At 39.9% G+C, this 19,665-nt stretch overlaps 2 protein-coding genes across 2 annotated transcripts; both read left to right on the forward strand.

The window, feature by feature from the left end:
• The first annotated feature begins 7,760 nt into the window (after window positions 1–7,760).
• On the forward strand, window positions 7,761–11,615 carry LOC126791004 (TORTIFOLIA1-like protein 4). The gene is made up of 5 exons (XM_050517396.1): window positions 7,761–8,664; window positions 8,778–8,883; window positions 9,230–9,810; window positions 10,053–10,549; window positions 11,116–11,615. Exons 1-5 carry the CDS (start codon window positions 7,831–7,833, stop codon window positions 11,126–11,128), a joined length of 2,031 nt encoding a protein of 676 aa, XP_050373353.1. The 5' UTR covers window positions 7,761–7,830; the 3' UTR covers window positions 11,129–11,615.
• A 5,958-nt stretch (window positions 11,616–17,573) lies between these two features.
• Window positions 17,574–19,665, forward strand: LOC126790625 (glycosyltransferase family 92 protein RCOM_0530710). Its single transcript, XM_050516945.1, has one exon. It carries the CDS (start codon window positions 17,726–17,728, stop codon window positions 19,475–19,477), a length of 1,752 nt encoding a protein of 583 aa, XP_050372902.1. The 5' UTR covers window positions 17,574–17,725; the 3' UTR covers window positions 19,478–19,665.

Here is a 19,665-nt window from a genome sequence, read left to right on the forward strand (position 1 = left end):
AATGTGGGGACTGTGTGGGGGTATATGAGTAATGTTGGATGGGATTGGGAGGCTGAGTCTGGTAAGTGGTGGATGTTGATGTGTAAAATTTGAGGCGTGTGTTTGTCTTTTGGCAATTTAGGGTTAGGGCAGAGCTGGTGGATTTTTCTGGTTCTACTAGTTTTTGTTTGAAGTTTTGGGGTAAATTGGTGTGTTTGGGTTGTAATGATCTTCTTTGATGTATGTGGGAGTTGGTTAGTTATGGGACTATTGAGTGTGTGAGTGAGAGTGGTTGTTTTCCTGGAGTTTATGATTGTGAAATTGCTTCTAACAGAGGATTAGGGAGAGGAGTTTAGCTTGGGAATCAATTTTCGTCCGATGATAGTATTAAATTGTGGCTAAGATGAGTTGGAAGGTATAATGTGATGGGCTTGTTTGGATGCTTTGTTGTTAAGCTTAACCAAAGGCCTTTCCAGGTGGCCTAGTATTCCTAGTTGAGCTCAACTATGTAGTTGAACGGTTGAAGTTCCCAGTTGATAAGGTGTGCTGGGTGAAGCCCAAAGTGATCATATGGGTTGAGGACATGACCAGTCGCATGGTGTGAGAGTTTAGGCTTTGGGGATAGAGAAGGTGAAGGACTGAAGCCCTGTTGGGAAGTGGCTTTTGTGTTTGGACTTTGGAACTAGTTTAGAAACTACATTGGTTGTCTGTCCCAAGACTGGCTATAGATGGCCTTGAACTATGGATCAACAAATTGAGAAACTATGATATGATTTTATGTTTATAAAATCATATCATAGGTTGAATAATCCTTTATATTTTAATGTGATTTTCTACACGAAAATTTCTTACTAGGGATTGTGGCGGGAATAATAAAGGAAAATTTTGGCGCACAAGCGGACCGTTATAACTTGTAACATATGGCGGGAATGATAACACGACATATTGGTGCGAAAAAGGATTATTGTTAGAAAATGTGGCGGGTTAAAAACGAACAATTTGGCGCGAGAGTTAATGTCTTGTACCAAAGATGGTAGGGCTGATAATAGAAAGTTTTGGCGCAAATAAGAAGATCGACCATTAAGAACTATGGTGGGAATGGAATTGAAAAGATTTAATGTGGACAGTTAAAAAATATATGAAAATCATTTTTTTTCACAAATATAATGTTTAAAAAAGGAAGTCTAATCATACTTCCATTATCAACGTATGTGAGGTAGAAAAGTGCCCGAGTGTTTTTGAGCTGCTCACTTGCTTGGAGCCATTTCGCTTTTAAAGGTAGCGTTTCAATATGGTGGCGACGCCCTTTTTTCTGGCTAGGGCGAAAATTGTGATGCGAGTTCAGTAGTAGTGAGGGACTCATTAACGCTAATCATGTTTATTCGACGAGATATCATGTTAACTCTTAGATTGTGCCCGGTAGCGGCTTCCAATGACGTCAGTGTTGATTGGTCCTAGTGAGCTACTGCCACTAGGCCACTCGAATTTGAATCCAGAGTGAGCGCGTTGGTCACGTTGCATACTGGGTGGAATTTTTGCGTTGTGTTGCACAATCGTAGACAACTTTTGGGCATGGTTCGAAGCGTTAGGGCGGGACACTAATGATTTGGAGAGTGTCTAGAGGTGTTGCATGCCTAGAATTTCTGATGTAAACTCTCTATATGGACCTTGAGACATTGGGGCTAGGCTTTTAGGCCCGGACCTAATTGAGGGGTCAAGACGTCTTGATGCAGTTACAACTGTTATTGTTAATCGGCAAGTGGGCTAGCCCTAATGCCAAGGGTACGGGCAAGATGTAAACATCATGCTGTTTTAATTCAGAAAATATTATATGGACAACATGTATCATACACGACGTAATTTAAGTTATTAAATAATTTATATCAAGGCCGATCATATATTTATATAATTTTTTATAATCTTGACAATCACATTGTATCTAAAGATTAACGTCGTGCACCGAATACACTTTGGTGTTACTTATACTTCTTTTGTTTGATTGTACTTACACCTCTCATTGATTTTCATTTCATGCAGTCAAAAAAGGTTTGTAAAAGGGTATTCACAGACAAGGTAATATAACAAAATGATTTGTATACAGCTTAACAATCTATACATAGTAACAATTCAAGGATTTATGACTATTCATGGGATAACATATTAACACAAATGGAATGAAATTTAAGAATCCAAATTAAGATAATATCATTTATTTAATAGGACATCCCCCTTAATATGTAATCACACCCATATGATTTCAATATTAAACATGACATACTAGTACAATGTGACAGACACGACTCATAAGAGCATCTCCAACAGTTATTCTAAAATCCAAATGAATTTTTTTTAAAGAAATCCAAATAAACTTTATTATAGAGAAAAAACATCAATTTTTAACTCCAACAGCTCGTATAAACCGTCATTTATAGTAGAGAAAGTAGGAAAAAAAATAAACAAAATTTATATATTTGTAGAATTTTTAAAATCTGTATAATTTTGAAAAAAAAATTCTAAACTTTGTTTTTTACAAAAAAAAATTACTCACCATCTTAGAAAAAAACTAAAAACATGATTTATCACTCATTCTCTCGTCTTAATATAAATTATGATATCATGAGATTTAATTTAATTTTGATTTAATTATACATATTTGCATTTAATTTTATACAATATAATAGAGGAGACGTTAGAGTTGAGATTTTTTAAAAAATTTTAGTGTTTTCATCCTCTATAATAAATAATATTAAAAAAACGGTTGGAATGCCAAGAAAAAAATGATTGAACGAATATGTCTAATGCTGTAAACGGAGCCAAAACCAGTGGATGATTGGGTTGGAGTTTCCATGTGGGATTAATAAATTCCATTGTAATACACTTCAGAACAGAATGCCTGACAATCTGACATGTAAACACAACCTCAGAGACCCATATCCCTCCATCTGGTCCCGTTAAATTTCCTTACAAACCCTAGCATATCGATCATATATCTAGGGCTCATCGATCTCATATTCTTAATCAACTAACACTGGCAGGCACTTCAGCTCTAGCTTGCTATCGAGTATTGATCTCGTCATTTTTCTTCACATGAAACTGTTTGCATCTCTGTTACTTCAGTTTATGGGTTTCGAAGATGAACGTGGAACGTTGATTCCGATTGATCAATCAAACAAAGGAAAGCACACATAATGTCAGTAGGGCACTGTGAGGGTGCAAAGTTTAGGCTCAGGCCTAGCCTCTACTCACTATCCAAGGTGATTTGAACAAGATAAACCAATTGGTTTAGACCAAGTAACCGTAATAAGAAATTAAGAAGTAAAGAATGTCGAAAACTCAAAACTAGAACGATCATTCCACCATGACATTCTTTAATACGATACGGTAAAGATTATACATTATAGAGTAATTAACGATGATTGACAATAATCGATCAGTCGCATGCAAATTAAATCGATCGATACTCGCCAATTTCACATTGGACTTTAGTTTAATGCATGATCGTACTTAGCATTTTCACTGTAATTTCTTGCATATCTCTGCTAGATGGTTTATTGCCTTGACAATTACTGAAACAGTGTTTGTGTGCATGTACATACTTTTCCAAAATCGAACAATCGAAGAAATAAAACTATACATTGTCGAGTAATCTCTCTATCCCAAGATTGATGATCAACATGACTCCTTCATCTATCTCGCTCCAGGGAACAGAATTATTGATCGAGTCGTCGAGTTGGAAGCATATAAGTATTTTAGATGCCATGCATGGAGACATGGGGTATATCACACTTAAACATTTGCATAGAATCGCATGCCCCGCACATTAAACACAAGCTAGCTTCTCTCATTGGAGAGGTGATGAATGATTGCTTAGCTTGCTCGCTTCGCAACATTGTAGTAACAAGGCCGTGATGCTTTTTTCATTAATGCAATACCAAATGTAAAATGATAAGTTATTGTCGTCCATACCGACTGCCCATCATGCATTCTCCCAGAAACCCAAACTGCATGTGAGATTGTCGCATAAGAAGGAAAACACACATGATCCGTATTCAAAGATCCAAGCATATTGGATGGTTTTGGTCTACATTTTCGCCTCCCCCTCCCCATGTGAACTAGGAGTTAGCAAATCTAAGGACAAAAGCTTCGTTATCAGATGGGGTATAAGCAAGGTTTAGGGTACCTTCTCAGTCAAATCTCAAGCAAGATATTGGACATGGACCACAAAGCTCCCAATCGATCCGATATCCACATCTAGCTAGATTGGATATATAGCTATGAATTAACGTCCGCCGATAGCTCATCTCGGTCTCCTTCTTATCAATCTTCCACTCTTTCTTCTTTAATTTATCCATATCTACAAACTACGTACAGCAAGTATATCATCAAAGGTTTCAAACAAAACATGGGTTTGCTACTAGCTAAACTGTAAATTTGGACCGTCATTTGTCTATAGTTCATATGCAAATATCGTAATGATGCTTAGGTTATATATTCTAATGCGGGTACGGTGTTATGTTTTTACACATGCTCAACAAGCTACTAGCTTGCATGGATGTTTAGGTTGAACTATATAAATCACTAATCCAACATACTAGAATGATACAATTAAGGTTATTGTAATGGAAATCAAAGTTATAATTACTCTTGGTGACATCGTTTATACATACACAGTATTACATTACTAATCCAAATGAACATGCACGCACGACCAACAACGTATCACAGCCAAAGTCCAGCTTATTGTACTATCACCGGAGACCTATTATGACGTTAGATCGATCCACTTGTGTTCTCAAGCTGTTTGGTGTTTCTAATTCCCAATCACGTTCAGAAAGTTAGCATCGTATTCAACAATGACGGAGAATTTATGTCCCACTTGTACCAAAACAAAAATGTCTCTGTGTTAATTGCAATTGAGCATAGACGCATAGTGATACTACTATAAAAGTTATGTTGTTCTTCTTCGTAATTAATTGGTCCGACAAGAGCTTGTAGTCGACGATCGACCACTAGTATGAAGAATAACATAATAATTAAGTTCATAACAAGAAGTCCAGTCGGCAGCGATACGTACTTAAAATGACATCTATACCATGCCAATATCCTCAGGGGTTGGCCCCAATTAACTACGTACAAGACTATAGATACGTACGTAGTTTACTAATTCGTGCTTATTGGATGCGTTTTAGTGGTGTAATGGTAGTATCGTTACATTCCGGTCCCATAATAAAAGTTACAACGGGTGGATTATCCTTAGTTTCATAAGAATATTGATATATACATATGAAAAGCAACAACAACCACAAATAATTTGATTCCAACACAATGCGCTCAGCTGTTTATCCAATCTGAATCATTAGAACTCAATCAATTAATTCAAGCTCCAATCATTTTGGATCATACGTCAATCGATCTGGCATGTTATTTCGGATGTTGTTTTACTTCATTTCGGTTAGTGTTTTTAACACTTTAATTTGTGATGAAAGATCTTGCAACTGTTTAACGTCTCAAAACGTACATTCGATCAATCATATATCAAGCGAAATTATATGATCAATTGTATATCGATGATCAAACAAACTGGAGACGCAAACAACAATATGATGGATAAGCGAAATTAATATTTAACAACATATCGAATAGGGCAGATCTCTCCAAACCGTTTGCATCAAGGATCAAACAAGTCACATGAGTTCTAACTTATATGGTGTCATCATTCTTATTCCTTCCCGTCAAATTAGGGCTATGATGAAATCTACATGCCAGTCTAGCATTTTCATGAACCCTCTAGCTTCTTCGTGCTATAGCTAGCATTTTGAAATCTCATTTGTTTGAAATACTCGTATCGATCACGGGGATATCTCTATTCTTCTCACCAAGATGGCCATTTTTACTGGCTAGCTCTGGTGTATTCTGCTAAGTTTGATTTGGGAAACATGTTGATGCATATATAACAAGTTGATTACGTGCGAGAAACTTATGTTTACATTGCAGAATGAGGATTAGGCATACCCAATTGTGGCGAAGACACCACTCACTGAAATAGATAATCTAGCTCACGCTCTTAGACTCTGCAATTATCACACTTATTTACTTGCTTTTATTTCTAATTAAGTTGACGGAAGATAGGTATTCGGTTGGTCGGTAGATGCCTAGATGGTGAGGGGGTTCCCACATCAACATCGATCTTCAGATCCTCTGGCCATTCTAAATCAACTGTTCTAACATCGTGATTAGCACAAACATACATTCTTAAACTTCTTAAAAAAGGGTAAAGGAGCAATTTAACAAACCGGCCCCATAACTAGAAGAGAAAAAATTAACTAAAGTAATTAACTAGGTAAAATTGAAAGTGGGAGACAGCATCTTCTCCTCATCAGCTGAAATGCTCAAGCAGAATCTTTCGCGTATGGGAGGAGCAGGCTAGGGATGGCTTAGACTAGTTCATGAACATTAATCCACAGAGTTCCAAACCCAGTATCACGTGAGTTCATGGTTTAAGACCACTCTCTTTAACAATGTTACGTCCCTTTATCTTATCCTTCTATCACGTGCTCTGCTTCTCTTGTTTTGTCTTCGTCTTGCTACTGTTTAAGTTTGCTATTCATCATATGGTTCTCTTTTCTTAAGCTTTTGCCCTAGCTAGCTTGCAACCTTTAGGAAATATGTACATCAGACTGTCGCTTTCTCTAGCGTTTTCCCATACCGGCCGTGCATGAAAATGCTTTGACGAGTTCGATCTTCACGTCGGAAGTAAGTCTGATCCGATCGAGATTATAAGCGAAATAAGGTGTACAGAAACTGATCCGGCGAATCGACGTCTAAATAAACTGTTCGAATGGTGTGGCAATTTTGCAACTTCACAAGGTTGGATATCAAGAACCAAACCATGGCCGCTACACTAATTCAACATGTTTATATGCGAGCAGCATGTTATGAGTTTAAGATAAGGTATTAAACAACTGGACTAGTCAACTCTTATGTTGGAGAATTGCTTATCACAGGCTCCATGTTGCCAATGTCTGCTAGAACTGCAGTATTAATTCACCCTAATTTGTTTCATAGCTTCATTATCATGTGGCTTCCAGGCTTTAGAGAGTTTAGACGCATGTGCATTGGCTTAACACACGTATATTTATTCCCAGCCGCTTGCATCATTTAACCCTAATAATTCATATACCAAAACATTACTCATCCGATAATTCCATCCACTATTGATTATATAGAAGACTGTTGCATGCCGTTTTACAGTACAATCTAAATCGGAAAATAATGTACATGTTTTTATAAACTACTGTAGAGTTACCGATACAATGATGACGCTCTATGCATGATGGATCAATACCGATGAAAATTTTCCGGTAAACTATGAAGTGAAACCACCACATTCCACCTTCATGTTGACCAGAAAGCTGAAGAGAAAGCCGGCGAGCATAGCGATACCATCAACACAGCTGCACTTTCAATTCCACACCAACAACACCACTTTGGCAGTTGGGCCATTGTAACTCTACCCGCGAAAAAAAAACCAAAATAAAAAATAAAAAATAAAAAACTTGCGAGCTATAATATTTGACTCCCAAACTCTTCACGTCACTAGTCCACTCACAACTCCTCCCTCTCAAACATTTAAAAGCCCCCAAAATTCCAAGTTCCAATCTTGAGAACCAGTCCACCTGACACCTCCTCATTACTCACCCCAAAACTCTGCCGCCAAATCCTTCGCATCTACAACACCCAATGCTAACAACCTCCACTCCCCTACTCCATCCAACATTCACATTTTAGTTGAAATAGTTCATCGAACACTTTATCTTACTAGCGAGACCAAACACCGCAAGCCAGAACGCAATGTCTGCCTCGCGACGATCCTCGCTAGGTAGCCCGCCGCAGATGGGCGGGTCCGGGTCGATTTCGGATCTAAAGCAGCGGGTCATTACGTGTCTTAACAAGCTCTCTGACCGTGACACTCTGGCCATGGCCACCAATGAGCTCGAGTTCATTGCTCGGAATCTCACGCAGGACTCTTATGCTACTTTCTTGATCTGCATTCACAACACCGACGCGTCGTCCAAGCCGCCGGTGAGGAAGCAGTGCGTGTCGCTGCTGACGTCACTGTCCAACTCACACGGCGACGCGCTGGCGCCGCTGCTGCCGAAGATGGTCTCCACCGTGCTCCGCCGCCTCCGCGACCCGGACACCGCCGTGAGACTGGCGTGTGTGGAGGCGGTCGCCGCCATGTCGGCGAGGATCACGACGCCGGAGTTCGCGCCGGCTTTTCTGAAGCCGCTGATGGACACGCTGGCGGTGGAGCAGGACTCGAACTCGCAGATCGGCGCGGCGCTCTGCCTCGCCGCCGCGATCGACGCCGCGCCGGAGGTGGAGGCGGCGCAGCTGAGGAGGAGCCTGGCGCGGCTGGGGAAGCTGGCGAAGAGCGAGGGGTTTAGGGCCAAGGCGGCGCTGATGGTGCTGATCGGGAGCATTGTTGGCGCCGGCGGCGCGTCGAGTAAAGGCGCGTTGGATTGGCTGGTGCCGTGTGTGGTGGAGTTTCTGAGCAGCGATGACTGGGCAGTGAGAAAGGGCGCGGCTGAGACGCTAGGAAAAGTAGCCACGGCGGAGTCAGATTTGGCGCCACTCTATAAAGCTTGTTGCTTGGGTGCTTTGGAAAGCCGAAGATTTGATAAGGTATTAAGGCTTGTTTGGTTGCCAATATAAAAAAATGTGTTCTTGATGATTTGAGTAGTACTAGTAGTACTATGTGCATTTTCCCCTGATTTTGCTAGTTGATATTTCAACAGGTGAAGGTAGTGAGGGAGACTATGAATAATGCACTGGAGATGTGGAAGGTTTTCGCAGGCGATTCCGAGGAGGTTTCAACTCCAATGCAATCCAGATCTTCAACTGGTGAGCTTCTACTTTGATTATTCTGTTTAAGCATTTCTTGTTTTAGAGACTTCAAGTATATAGCAGTACTTGAATGCAATGAAGTTGGTTACTTTATCAATGATTTGATCAAGTAGGAAACACAATGTGCACAATTGTTTTTTAGTTTTGGTGTGTTTCCTCATTCTGCAATAAACTGTTGAAAGTATGGTGCTATTGTGTTCAATAATGTTCTGGTGTGTTCCTCTTTCTGCAATAATCTTTGAGAGTTTTAAGTGGAACAATAAGCTAGCTGGAGACCTGTTTCTTTTTTAATATTCATCTGATCTTCTGTTTTTCTGTTTATGATTGCTTTCATGGGGACCAGATAATGAGAATGATCGTTCCTTTCCTGCCGTATCGAAAAGTTCCAATGATGGCTTTAGAACTCCTCAAACAAAGAAAACCGTCCCCACAAACAGGTTCCCTCCATCTAACGGTTCTTTGGTGACCACCGCCAAAAAGGGAAGTTCTCAAGGTAGAACGGAGAGAAGTTCAGACACAACCAAGCTCACTAAAGTAGACCACAAGAAATCCCGTGATTGGAAATGTGAAATTACAATGCCAAACTCTGCATCTTCTAAAGTGTCTCGTGCAGATGATATAGTTAAGTGTGATTTTGAAGTTAAGGACTCAAGAGAGACTGAGCACGATGCAAATTGCGTGGTGGAAGATAAACGTGTGCTCTTTAGTAGGAACTGTAATGAAAAAGCACAGAAATTTGGCGGTTTGAGATCTCGTTCTCGAGTGGTTCCGTTTGATGATGAGAACCATGATTCGGATGTTGTGGCAAGTAATCCTGCAGAAGAAGTTTACGAGAGCCCCAAGGAGGCTGAGGATCTGAATCTGATCCGTGCGCAACTCATTCAGATTGAAAACCAGCAAGCAAACCTATTTGATCTTCTCCAGGTAATGATGCTGATACTCATTCACCTTTACTTGATATTAAGCATGTGCATAGCTTTTGTTAGTTTGTATACCAATCAAGTTGTTAGATGAATGATAGTCTTTCGAATTTCTATGTATCTCTTATTTTCTGCCTATTTCCTGTAAATTTGTGATAGCATGTAAAGGCTTCATAAACTGTATTTAGGATTTTTAGTGATGCCCAAGTTGAAAAACCGACTCAATCGCCTTTAACTTGCTTGTAGAGGTTCATGGGAAACTCTCAGAGTGGGCTGAATTCTCTTGAGACACGGGTACATGGCCTTGAGATGGCGCTGGATGGAATTTCATATGATTTGGCAGTATCAACTGGAAAGATTCCAGACACTGAATCTGCAGAAAACACATGTTGCAAGCTGCCTGGTGCCGAGTTCTTGAGCTCTAAGTTCTGGCGTAGAACTGAAGGCCGGTGTTCTGGTCCAAGGTTCTCTTATTCTGGAAACAATCCCTCAATGAATGCTGTGCCTGATAAAGACACTGGTGTTGAACCATCTACATTTAACCGCCAAAGATTTCAGCAACAAAGTAGGGGTGCACATACAACAGATAGTCCAGGCGACTCAAGTGAACAAACATGGAACTTTCCAGACAGAACACCAAAGAGCAGAGTACAAGTTGCTGAGAGGGTTCAAATGTACAATGCTAGTCAGTTTGATGGGGTTTCTCCAGCTAACTATATAGCATCAAGGAACCCTAGCAGAAGGTAAGGATATTTATCAATGATATACTGCCTAGTTCTTTTTGTTTCATAATCCTTCTATTCTGTTTACTTATAGATTGGTTGTTCCAAATTTTGCTGACTGTAGTGTTGCACATAATTACTCATATAAAGTTGCATTTTTATTTATGTTACAACTTCATATAGGTGCTTCCTCATACTTTTTTGTGAATATATCCTTCTACTGAATATCCATTTTTGACATCTCAATGGTTTGAAGTGAATTGGTCATCTACTAGATAGAAACTTATAAGATAGTTGCCACCTTCTTTGGTGCAGTATGTTTGTTTGCACGGATTGATTATCTTGTTTATTTATATAATCTAGGACCAGAAAATCCCCACTATTTAGTGTAAATGTCTTCAGATTAACGTGCGCTGTTACAACAGCTGTAGCTTCACAATGTTGTATCAGTTCTTGTTGCATTCTAATGAGTATTACTGGAATTTATAAAGTCATATTCCACCATACTACTTTTGCCTTCTTATCATACTTGTGTATTGTACTTTGCTAAATCAACTGAGTAACAAGCTTTCCTTTATGTTCACTAGGTCATCTGCTTAGATAGAATCGATGCACAGCTCAGAATGTTGTGGACGACTTCAGTCAAAGACTTGAGGGACATGCATCACGACTTGTGGGAAAACCATAACCTGAAGATGCGGATCAAGGCTACATGTAGGAGTCCTCATGTATGTATGAGATTTGTGAATCGATATAGCATTTGGTACACAGGAGCAGCATTGCATAGGGTTCATTTTACTTGTCTCCTTTGAAAGGCTGCAGCTTCCAGATCAAAATGCAACTTTACCAGTTAAACCAGAGTAGTCTTCATAACTAAGCGGTAGCCTGATGGCTAGCATGTGTTCTATTTATTACTTACCCGGCTGTACCATTGCCGGTAAGGGAGGTTAGGTCAATCTCTGTACAGATCCAAAGCCTCTGCATCATTTTTTCTTGCCTCTTTAGCCATAACTTGCTGTACATGATCAATAAATTTTCATTTCTGCACTAATGTAAACGTCTTCGGCTCATAAATTTGATCACATGGTGTACAAGAAGCAAAGTCAGGAAGGTATACAGGTGTGGTGTTTTATGAAAGTTGGCTATTAACAAAGCAAAAATAAAAGGACCATGCATGATGGCACTCATAACAAATGTTGGGTTTTCTGGGTACCAGAATCCTACAAAGGTTTTATTGCAGTGCTTTGGCTTTTGGGAGAGGCCGCTAGATTAGGCTGAGCAGCCTTAATAAGAGGTTGCGGTGTGTTAAAGTGATTCCTGGCTACATTGGGAAAGCATCCTTCTTTGTTTTCCACATGCCCATCCCTTTTCAGTTCTCTGGAAGCAAACTTTGATCCCAAGTCTCTTACGTGACATACCAATCGATGTGTGCATATCCAAACTGGTCTGATAAATTTGCATCGCAGATCCTTCAAGTCCAAAGCAAGGCCTGTACGTGCAGAAATGAAAAGTTAAAACTAACCAATTTTGGAGAAGAAAAAACGTTTCGCTAGAACATTCTGATTCTGAGGCTTGAAATGACCTGTCCGATTCTTCAATCATGAATTTCACTTGGTTACCGAATTCTTGATCTTTAAGACACCATACTGTTGAAAAGTTATGTGTCCTTTTCTTTTCTTTCCGATTTCACTGGTGATGTGAGACAATGTTTTGTTTGGGCTCTGAAGATTAGATAAGAGATGGTAGAAGGTTGGCTTTTTCGACCTTGAGCTTGGGAAGTTGGGAAGCCTCCATTTGGGGCTTGGCAATGTCAGGCAGGCTTATCACTATTCATACATCACAACTCCGGAAGTCTTTATTTGAGTGACCTCTACATTATTCTACTGGTCTGATATAACACAGTTTAGCTTACGGTTACAGTGGTGGCCTTGATTTGTAATATAAAATTTGCTAATGAACTGGACAATACTATAACCCAATCAAGCATTGGTGGATTATGATGTCATTTCGTTCATGGATTACAGAATCTGTAGCCATCTCTATTATTGAGGACGACTTGTTATTACGCCACTGTGTGCCTACAGAATATGCTTTCATATATAATTTTGGTATAGATCAATCGAATGGCGAGTTCTCACCAATAAAGAATGAAAAAATTTCGTCATTTTCTAACTATCCAAATCCATGGACAAGCATGTCCTTCTATAGCATATAAGTATCATTTTCCTATTCAATATTCAAAGTTCCGACTCAATATTCAAAGACATAGAGACACCTTTTGATGGTGATCACCTTAATGGTGATAATTATAATCACAAGGAAAGTTGTTAAGTAGAGATGTGTGCTGGATTTGTAACCGTCCAATTCTTATAAATTTCAATTAGCATGAGTCATATTCGCACGGATGGTGTTGTTCACTGGCTGCTCTTATCACTATCTTGAATTAGGCCACAAACCCATAAGATCAAACCTCTAATTTGGTTTGTTATATAAGCCAAGTAATTGTACCTAACAATCGACTTCCATTATGCCTAATGAAGTAGATGTTTTGTAACGACATTGATATATTTCAAAGTTATTCAACATACAGTTATTTCGAACAGCAAACCAAGACAACAACATGTCGATAACTAGGCAATTAACAATCCAACTATTTAAGGTAAAGTGGTAAACCATAAACTATTTTATCATCTGAAGAAATGCATATTCTACTATTCACTGCCCCGTAATTAGTGATTGCCACTATTGCTTGACCAACTAACTCATAATGGCTTCATACAGTTATTTCCTGGAGAAGTGAGCAATACATGTTCATGCAAGAAACCTTGACAAGAAGAAGAAGAGAAGAGAAGGAAAAATGCAAAAACCAGAAGCAAAAGATAGAAGAAGGAAGTAGGCCATTTCGAACATAACCAGTCTTAATCTCTAGCACCGACCCAAACTTTCAACCACCTCCTCCTCTCCCGGCCAAGTGATGGCGGCTTCGCTCTGATCCGGGAGGAGCTTTTTCCGCCCTCATGGCTTTTTTCTTGGAGCCTGTCTCCCCTACCTGGAGGTCGTCTCCCGTTTTCAGCTTTTTCCTCTTTTTGTTTTTTTCTTCTTCTGGTTTTCTCCTTCGTTTTCCTTCCTATCTTCCAGATCGGGGTTGATTATAGTCTTGTAGCCTCTTAATCAAGCTTTGCAAGCTTCTCCGGTGCTTGGGGGAGGCGGTGGTGCTAGGGCTGGGCATTTCGTCCCATAATCCCGATTCTGTGTAGATCTCATCCCTAAATGTGACGCGACGAGATGAGATTTATGTTTTAAAAATACATATCCCGTCTTCTCCCGATTTCATTTTGAAATAGCGGGACGGAATCAGAATTAGCTTAGTAATGCCCGTTTAATCCCGTTTCGTTCCGAATTAATATGAAACTGAAATAACTAGTATATATATAATGTGGTTTTATCTCAACCGTTAAATTGATTAAGAAATATTAAGTTAACAACAACCACAATTCTCGTAAGAGTTTATTTTTCTTCTTTAAACATTAGATAAACCGTTATTAATTAAAATTTATAAACTTAATTGATAATCTAGTAATGGATTGTTCAGCTCAAGATATGGATTTAAAGTTAATTAACATGTATAATTGAACTCGTAACAAAGTATACAATAATTGATTAATTATTTATTTTCATCACGAGATAATTATTGCATTATTTGACAAGTCCCGTTTTGGTCTCGATCCCAAACGGAATACGGGTTTAGTGGGATCACTTTTAGAAACACCTAATCACAACCGTCTCGCCATTTATTTTAAATTACGGGATGAAACCGAGATTCACCTAATCCTGGGTTGTACCGCCCCGTGTCCAGCCCTAGGTGGTGCTCATGTTCCATATCCTTGCTTTTCATAGCTTCATATTTGTCTGGTTTGCTTGTTTTTATAATTTTTCTTGGTTGGCTTCTTCCGTTTTGGTTTTGTGTTCGGGGCCTTGTGGCATCTTCTCTTAGCTGGCTGGTTCTTGTTCGATGTCTTATTTGTTCGAGATGTCTCTTCACGAGTGATGGCGATCAAGACTGTTGTCTTTCCAGGTTTGTTGTGCTTCGAGCTTCTTCTTGGTTAGACCCTTAGTACCCATAATTGAGCTGGCGTCTGCGAGTGCAGTGGTCGAGGTTCAAACATAACAGGTTCCTTGGTTTTACCATTGTAACTGGAATGCGACATGTTCAGTTTCAAACTGCATAGATGCTAAGATTAGTCTGTTTGTGTTTGTTATTCGTGTGTTTTTCTGTTTTGAGATTTTTTATATTTCTTTTCTAATATAGTTGGGCGTATAGATTCATTGTCGAGAATGTTGTTATTTTCTGTAATTCTTCATCTTAACAAATTTATCTTTTAATAAAATAAAAAAATAGAAGAAGGATGTATAAAGATAATGTGGGCATAATTATTGTGGGGAGCACGTGGAAAAATGTAATGCAGAATAAAGCGTGCTTGCCACGGTAATAGCTATAGCTTGTATAAGTTGGTCCTCCTCCTCAAAACCCAGACCACTATAAACCCTTTTGGGTTTGGCCGACCTGCTAATAATACACACAATTATATATTGTTATTTTGGGAAGAATGAATGTCTATAGCAGCTCATTAGACAACGCATTCGCACCAAAGGTCAATATGGAAACGAACAGTCTTTTTCTTTCTAATATCTTAATGTCAAGTTGTATATAGTGTAGTATCTTAATAATTTGTATTATTTTTGTTATGATTATACAAAGTACCCACGTATGATTATCTTTTGTGGTTCAAAACAGGTGTACAACATATAACTTCATTTAAAAATTAATTTTGTCGAACATTTCATTTGGCGTTATTCTTTAATCTTGAGATTTTGCAACAAACTAACGGAGAATCGGAGGTTATAATTTGTAATTACGAACATAATTTTCTTTCAATTAATATGAGCAATTAACTCGAATCACATAACGTGAAATAAAATTGGGAATGACATATGGTAACCCTGAAAGGAGGTGAGATATGTCGAGCACGTTTTTATAGTATGTTTTACGGGGCATTTTGCAGAATACCTTCATTCACATTAGGAGGCTATGCTGCATGGAATCGGGTGTGGGTACGTGGAAACGCAGAAGTGTTTTTTTTCCAAAAATTAAGGAAGCGGGTGCGTTTTGGAAGCGTTAAAATAAAATATATATTATATAATTTTTTATATTTTAGTTTTTAATTATTTTATCTAGTATTAAAATAACTGGATAACTATTAATGACTTATTTTCTAACCCATTATTATCTTTAATTATAGTATTATTAAAGCTTCATTTCAAAATTCAAACAAAATAATGTAGTGTGAAGGTGTTGGGCACATGCAAGTCAAAGAGACATTACTAAATGAAATTGATAAAAAAAAAGTTCGTCTTCTCTCTGTCTCTGTCTCTCATATGGATTTTTTTTCATATCTCTCCACAACTCTTTGTCTTCTCTCTATATCTCTCTCTCATCTAGATTTTCATGATATCTCTCCCCCTTATTTCTGACACATATTAGATTGATTGATGTTGATCATCTTTAACCGCTTAACGAAATAAATAAGAAGATGAGACGACAAGAAGAGTCTCAAAACATTGATTGATAAAATAGAGGTAGAGAAAGAATCACGCTTCCAATTTGGAAGTCAACACTTCCGCCGTGCTTCCAATTTTGAAGCCAATGCTTCCGTCGCGCTTCCAATTTGGAAGCCAACGCTTCCACCGCGCTTCCAAATCCACCTTTTTCGGAATCGCGCTTCCGCTCCTGCTTCCGCTTCCGAAGCGGAAATCGGTCGTCCAACCAAACTTCCGTGCTATGTAGTTAGGAGGTGCATTTTATGAAAGAATCATCCATTTCTGGGTAAGGAGCCACTTGCTCCTCAGGCAGATAATAATTTTGTGAGTGACATGTGGGCGAAATTTAGTTGGTACTCATCATTAAAGTAAAAGGAAATATAACAATAACAATAATCAGAAAGAACAAAAGTGGTGATGCAGCTACATTATCTTGCTTTATATTTCTGTTATGTACACTAATACACAATCAAAAGTATAAACATATATTTGGAGCTGGCTTTTGTTCGAACGCTACATATATAGATAATAAAGATATATATATGTACACACACTAGAGTAGTGAGCTGTTATATGGAGGAGAAGTTACATGTAGAGAAAATAATATTTATTTTGTTTTTCTATTCTGATTTTGATAATTATATTTTTATTCATAAATTATATAATCTCATTTTTTAATGTAATATAATCTCATTTTATAATAACATATAGTGTAAAATTGTTTATGTATTTTCACACCTATTTTAATTGATAAAGTGAGTTTTGTTCATAAGAGTATGGATAAAGATCTTATATGTATAATCAAGTATTTTTGAAAGTTTTAAATAAAGAGTATTGATTTGTCGAACCATTTTATAGTGCACTACATAATTAGTGTTTCATGAAAATTACTCTTTTGTGTGCCCTACTCTAGAAAGAGAAATATGCATTTGCAAGTATTTTAGCTAGAAGGTCTCCTGCTATTTCTCATACAATGTGTTGTTTAATCATCGATAAAAAAAAATAGATATCGATGAATAATTTGAACTTCCGTTCTAAACCCCAGAACAACTTTTTACCACCAGTTTTTTTGGTTTAGACTTGTTTTGTATGCATTGGATAGTAAACCCTTGTCAACCGAACAGAACAGAACAAACTGAATCAAGTAGATCTCCACAACAAGCATGCTGCCCAAATTTGACGGTTGATTTTCCGTTATTTACCCAAAAGAGATCCCCGCAGTAAACATTGACGTGTGTGCTTTCTCCAAAATTCTTGGTGTCTTCTGGTTAACGCCACATAATCCGCCAAACACACTACTCTCCAAAATCCCAATTATTTCGCTCATTAATTTCTCCCCTTTCTCCCTAACTCTGATTATCAAATCGCCTTAACTAATCACCGCCCTTAATTACACCCCCCCCTAATCAATCCTCCTCACTTCCCCAGCAGCCCTTTTAGACCTCAACCGCGTCTTCTTCTTCTCCTCTCTTCCTCTCTGGTTTTTCACCAGAAGAGGCCCCTTAAAACTCCAGCACCACTCAGATCTAAGTCCCTCCTCCCTTTCCATTTTCGTCCCACCTCTTCTAACCGCCACTTTCTATTTTCGGAAACTTCAAAATGGACTCCGAGCAGCGCCGCAAGCGGAAGCGCTTGGTGGGCCGGTCCTACTCGCAGTCGCGGAGGTCACTCTTTCTCTGCTTCTCTTTCTTCATCTTCCTCCTCTTCTTGTCCTCCCGCCGCTTCCGAACGGCGTCGTTCCGCCCCGTCATCACCGCCTCCTCCACCACTTTCTCTCTCCTCTCCTCCACCGCGCACAACTCGGTTCTCGACTCGTTCGCTCACCGCAACGACTCGCCCCCGCCGGTGAAGGTCCAAGATCGGGTCTTGTTTCCCGATCACGTCCTGCTCATTGCCGCCGGCCGGTTCCGGCCGGAGGATCAGTTGGACTGCGTCTACCGGAAGTTCAACGGCTCCGACGAGGTCGCCTTCGCCGTCAAGCCGGCGATGTCGGTTGAGAGTTACGACGAGGTCCGGTCGATTGTGCGGTGTCCGTTCGGGAACTACTCGTCGGCCGTCGGCTTGAGGAGGCGCGGCGGGAAGCATGATTGGACGGCGAGGATTAATCAGACGGTGGCTGCTGCTTCTCCTTGGGATAAGGTCGTTTACGAGGCGGTTATGGATGACGACAAGGCGGTTGTGTTTGTTAAGGGTCTGAATCTTAGACCGCACCGAAAGTCCGACCCGGCCCAGCTCACTTGCCATTTCGACTTCGGCGATGGCTTTGAGCTCGCTACCGAAGCCGTTGCGGCAGCTCAGGAAGTTGTGAGGTGTTCGTTGCCGAAGAGCATTGGCAACAACCCGGATATGGCTTCGGGTATTCGGGTCACAATTGGGTACAACACTGGGCACCCGAGAGCTCCGGTCCATGTAACTCTTCCTTCTGTGGCCACAATTCAAAGTTCAAAGCCTAAGTCCGTTGAGAATAATAAGAAGAAGAAGCATGAGCTTTGTGCTTGCACCATGTTGTGGAACCAAGCTCCCGCGCTCAGTGAGTGGGTCATGTACCACGCTTGGCTAGGCGTCGAGCGGTGGTTTATCTACGATAACAACAGCGATGATGGGATTGAGGAAGCGGTTTCGGAACTCGACTCGCAGGGATACAAAGTCACTAGGCAGTCATGGCCGTGGATCAAGACTCAGGAAGCAGGGTTTTCGCATTGTGCTTTGAAAGCTAGAGAGGAGTGCACTTGGGTTGGTTTCTTCGACGTGGATGAGTTCTTCTACTTCCCTAGGGAGTTCAGGAAACGTGGGAGAAATCGCATTCCCGGCGAAAACTCGTTAGGGAAGCTGGTTTCTAATTTTTCAAACTCTCCGACAATTGGTGAGCTGAGGACTGATTGTCATAGTTTTGGTCCGTCCGGGTTGAGCTCACATCCGTCACAGGGAGTAACTGCAGGGTACACTTGCCGGCTGCAAAGCCCCGAGAGGCACAAGTCGATTGTCCGAACAGACTTGCTTGATGCTACATTGCTTAATGTGGTGCACCATTTCAGGCTTAGAGAGGGTTTTAGGCACCTGAATGTGCGGGAAGGCGTTGCGGTGATAAACCACTACAAGTATCAGGTTTGGGAGACCTTCAGGGCCAAGTTCCACAGAAGGGTTGCTACATATGTTGTGGATTGGCAGGAAGATCAAAACCAAGGGTCCAAAGATAGGGCGCCGGGGTTGGGAACAGAAGCCATTGAACCGCCGAATTGGAGATTAAGTTTCTGTGAGGTTTGGGACACTGGCCTTAAAGACTTTGTTTTGACTTTCTTTGCTGATCCTTCAAATGGGTCACTGCCATGGGAGAGGGCTCAACTTTGGTGACAAATACTAAGAAGACTTGTATAACAACAGAGTAAACACAGCAGCAGCTATTCTTTTTCTTCGATTCTTTTGCCCTCTCGTACCTGACTCTTTTTTCTTTCATACAATTGCATGGAGATTACTTACAGGAGTCTTACACTGTAAATTTGTGACACAATGAAATGAACTCTTATTTTTTCAATTTGTAA

This window comes from Argentina anserina, chromosome 4 (genome assembly GCF_933775445.1).
Source record: "Argentina anserina chromosome 4, drPotAnse1.1, whole genome shotgun sequence".
Classification (NCBI taxonomy): Eukaryota; Viridiplantae; Streptophyta; class Magnoliopsida; order Rosales; family Rosaceae; genus Argentina; species Argentina anserina.

Coding starts and splice junctions, on each gene's coding strand:
- LOC126791004 (XM_050517396.1), top strand. CDS start 7,831: ATGTCTGCCTCGCGACGATCCTCGCTAGGTAGCCCGCCGCAGATGGGC. Junction 8,665..8,777: donor AAAGCCGAAGATTTGATAAG/GTATTAAGGCTT, acceptor ATATTTCAACAG/GTGAAGGTAGTGAGGGAGAC. Junction 8,884..9,229: donor GCAATCCAGATCTTCAACTG/GTGAGCTTCTAC, acceptor CATGGGGACCAG/ATAATGAGAATGATCGTTCC.
- LOC126790625 (XM_050516945.1), top strand. CDS start 17,726: ATGGACTCCGAGCAGCGCCGCAAGCGGAAGCGCTTGGTGGGCCGGTCC.